This window comes from Morus notabilis, unplaced genomic scaffold (genome assembly GCF_000414095.1).
Source record: "Morus notabilis unplaced genomic scaffold, ASM41409v2 Scaffold630, whole genome shotgun sequence".
NCBI classification, from domain to species: domain Eukaryota; kingdom Viridiplantae; phylum Streptophyta; class Magnoliopsida; order Rosales; family Moraceae; genus Morus; species Morus notabilis.
Window position 1 is genome coordinate 396,900 of NW_010365305.1, and position 4,551 is coordinate 401,450.

Consider the following 4,551-nt stretch of genomic DNA (forward strand, 5'->3'; position numbering starts at 1 on the left):
TTGTAAAATAGACATATTAAATAGAAAAGGCAAGGGAAAAGCTATAATCCAGTTAAGTACAAACGAATAAGCCACATGACCCAAATTCATGGCTATTAAAAAAAATATATAGAAAAGCAGTGTACTATAATAATAAAAAGGTACCTAAACCTTATTTATTTTGAGAAATTGAATTGGAGGTTAATAATAATCGACTAAAAGTTATTGTTATGCATAATAATTTATCTTAGCTTTTCATTGCACTATACTTTTTAAGTATACAAAAAAATGTTTAACCTGGCGAAAGCGCGTTAACAAATTATCATCCAGCGAAAGATAAAGAAGGAAAGCTAGCAGTCTCCAGGTTGGTATCCACAGAAATCTATGCATGCTTTACAAGCTGGTGAGCACATGAAAATGCAAGTGCTCTACGTCCCCACATGTCGGAGTAATAGTTGAGTCCGCAGTTGAGCAAGTGTTGAGGACTGCTCAAAACAAGAATCTGGGTCTCTCATGAAGCGCCGAAACACAAAAGGGTCTCCCTTTTTGTAAAGGTCAGAGCTCCCAAAATTAGAGTATGCTTAACCAACAAGAAAGTCCCCAATGACACTCGAGATCATTTCAACATCCTAAAACTGTTACTCCTTTGATGATCCATCAACAACGATTTCAGGCATATAAATAAGCTGTACGACTTGAATGGATATACTTTTCATGAGGCAGAAACAGCGATTAGGGAAGACCCGTTATGCACCATGCTATTCCCATGATTAAGATAATGTTGAATCAAATTTGAGTATTTCCCAAGGTTTGCCTCGGCTCCTGTCTTGATCATGAGAATAAAAAGCTTCAATGCTTCTTCCATATTACCTTGCTTGCCGAGGCCATTGAACAAGGCGGAGTAGTTAATAACAGATGGAGCGATTCCTTCTTTGATCATTTTGTCTTTCAACTTAAAAGCTTCCTGAACATTACCGGTCTTGCAGTACGCATCCATCAAAATATTATAGGTCACAACATTAGGAGCTAAACCCTTAAGATGAAGTTTATAGAAAAGCCTCTCCGCTCTTTCAAGATTTCCTGACTTACACAAACCATTTATAAGGGCGTTATATACAGCAATGTTGGGAACAAGACCCCTATTCAGCATCTCATCTCGTAAACTGAAAGCCTCATTCAAGTCACCTGCAGTTGCGGTGGCATGAATTAGGGTACAGTAAGTATAATTATCTGGAGAAAAATCTCGAAGCAACAAGGCAGATAGAAACTTTCTTGCATCAGAAACCTTCCCAGACTTGCAGAGTCCGAGAATAGCTATGTTGTACACAATGTTGGTGGGCAAAGATGCACTTTTGGCACTTTCACCAAGAAAATCTGCAATTCTCTGAATTTCTTTATTTGTAATGCCAGCTTTACATGGCTGGAAGGAAAATCCACATTCTGGAAAATTTTCAAAATCTACTAACTTATGTAATAGTAGACTTCCTTCATCATTCCTACCAAATCTGTAGAGAGTACTGGTAATTTTGCTATGAATAGCTACATTAGGAGCTAACCCTTTACCAATCATCTCAAAATACGCATTGAAAGCTTTACTCAACATCCCTTCATTGCACCAACCAGCAATAAGGGCTCCATAAGTGACAATATCAGGGGATAGTCCCCTAGTCTGCATCTCAGCAAAAAGGTCCATCACTCTACTTAATTTCCTAGATCTAAAGACTCCAGTTATAAGAGAATTATACATTTGAATGGAAGGAGATATTGCTTCCCTTTCCATCAATTCTTTTACTGTGAAAGCTTCTATAACATTTCCAAATTTACAATACCCATCACTCAGGGTTCGATAAGTAATTTCATCAGGTGCACATCCAAGCTCCTTCATCTTGTTGAAAACGTTCTCTGCTTCAACTATTTGTCCCATCTTGCATAGTCCATTTATCATTGTATTGAAAAGAAACCTGCTCTTAGTGAAACCTTGGGCTAAAATATCATTCCATAGCCTAATCGCACTGCCAAAATCTTTCATTTTGAATAACCCATCAAGCAGAATACAATATCCAATCTCATCAGGAGTCACACCTCGTTTCATCATTAGCTCCCAAAGACACAAAGCATCATTGAAAGCACCTGAATGACATAAACCCTTGAGAAGAGTATTATAAGTTACAACATTCGGATCAATTCCTTCTCGAAGCATCTTATCACAAATCTTGAAAGCCGAGCTCGTTTGACCCTCCTTACAGTATCCATGCACCAGAGTATTATAACTATATGAATCCGGTTTTAGACCCCAATCTTGCATGCGCACCAACCCTCTTTCTGCTTCATGAAATTGACCAAGTTTACAATACCCATTGATCAGAGAATTGCATATGAAAACATTCATCTTCAAGCCTAGGTGCAACATCTCATCTCCAATCCTAATAGCATCATCTATTCTACCAGCTTGACAATAGCCATCTAACAACGCGCCATAAGTTTGCTCATCCACAACAACGGATTCATCCTCTTTCATTCTCAAAAACACTTTCTCCGCTTCCTCCATCCCACGTTTCTTGCAGTAACCCTTAATCAAAAGGGTATAACTGACCACACTTCTCGAAATTCCCTTCTCAGACATCAACTTCAACACTCCTTCCGCTCCTTCCACATCTCCCAAACTAACATACCCATCAACCAAGCTATTGTAAGTCACCGAATTAGTTTCAAAACCTGATGTTTCCATTTCTTTGACAAATTCCACGGCTCTGCCAACTCTACCTTGCTTACAATAGGCGTTTACCATTATAGCACAAGTGAACGCGTCAGGATCAATACCAAGCCTAATGACCTGACCATAAACAAGCACTGCAACATGATGTTCACCATTCTTTACCAAATTACTCAACAAAGAATTACAAGACCGCAAACTCGGAACCCGACCACACTTTCCCATATTATCAAACACATGCAATGCATACTTTGTCAGGCCTTTCTCAGCATAAGCCTTCAGAATCATATCGAAAACGGTTGGGGAAAAAGAGAACTCTTCATAAACCCTAACAAGCTCATTCCAAATAGTAAAAGCCGAGTAATTATTCCTACAGAGACTTACCAATTCCTTCAAATGCGCTCTGGTCTCATCGTACATCCGAGCTCTAGACAATATATGAACAATTACGCAGTAAGACTTTAAATTAGGTCTGAAATTTTGCCGCTTCGAGGCCAATCGAAAAAACCCTAGGCAGGCATTGGGGTTTAGCTTCAGCTTTCGCAGAACGGAATCCAGGAGTTCATCAGAGAACTGGAAGGAGAGCTCGTCAATGGCGTTGAAGCGTTGGAGAACGAGGAGGCGGGAGATCCGGTCGACCAATTCGGGTCGGGTCAGCTTGTACTCATCCCGGAGCTTCCATTGGAGGGGACGGGACACGTGCAGTGATCTGCGTGGCCAGAGCAAGATGTGAGGAACGCAAGTTTTTCGGAAGTTGCCGAGCATTTGGTGGAGGTAGGATTTGTGCGAAGAGAGAATGGAGTTGTCCGCGTTGGGTTCTGTATCATCATCGTCATCAAGGATTCACCATTGTTGGCCATGAATTTGCATAATTTGTGTAAGATGATTTTCGAGGCTGTGAAGAAACACTATGAACTTGTGAGAGAGTGGAGAGATTATTGATTAGAGTAATGAATATGTTTCTCTCTTCGATTACTTTGCCGGGAAGGTTTGGAAATGGATGCTTGGAGCTAGGTCGAAATAGAGTTGTCACGGCACGGCCTTTCTAATCCAGGCCCGTGGAGGGCCTGGGCCGTGCCAGGAACTGGCCCTCAGCCTTAGTTCATAAGGGCCAGGGTTGGGTCCGGGCCCAAACCCTTCACGGGCATACCTTTTTAATTTTTTTTAATATTTAATTAAAAAAATATATATTATATGTCCTTAAAATGTGTCATTTTATTAAATTGAGATAATACGAATACATATATAATTAATTGTCTCGTTAAAAATCTTGCTAAATAAAACCCGTTGGGAGATCATGATGAAAACTTAGCAAAGAAAAAAAGAGTGCAGTATTTTAGGATAAGTAAATTACAAAACATAAGTATTTCCAGAAGATTATGTTATGTCTAAGTTAAAAAAATATTCTTGAATTGAATCATCCGCATATTGTTATTTTCGTCTTCTAGTATATTCCCAGTATTTGACGCACATTAGCCCCTCTAAGATATCTGGATACATTCTGCTTCTCTTCTCGTCAAGAATTCAGTTGCTTGCACTAAATGCTTGCTCTGATGCTACCGTTGACACTGGAGTTGTCAAAATGTCGTGTGCTATTATGAACAGTGTTGGAAAATGATCGGTCTTGCTCGTCCACCACTGTAAGATGTCTAGTTTATTGTCATCGATTATAAAATTTGATTCAAAATATTTTACCAGTTCGATAGTCGTTTGTATTGATGACGATCTTGACATTTTCTCTTTCTTCTTCAAGAAGCTCCACGATGAGCCTTTAGGCCCCGAACTGCTAGTTGATGTCGAAGTTCCTTGTTCTTTTTGACATGTTCTGTATTTTGCTTATTACAAACCAAATTCTTTTT

The 4,551-nt window shown here is 39.4% G+C and overlaps 1 protein-coding gene across 1 annotated transcript; it reads right to left on the bottom strand.

The window, feature by feature from the left end:
- Nucleotides 1-348: 348 nt before the first annotated feature.
- On the bottom strand, nt 349-3,679 carry LOC21404087 (putative pentatricopeptide repeat-containing protein At1g19290). Its single transcript, XM_010107745.2, has one exon. It carries the CDS (start codon nt 3,455-3,457, stop codon nt 692-694), a length of 2,766 nt encoding a protein of 921 aa, XP_010106047.1. The 5' UTR covers nt 3,458-3,679; the 3' UTR covers nt 349-691.
- Between the last annotated feature and the right edge of the window lie 872 nt (nt 3,680-4,551).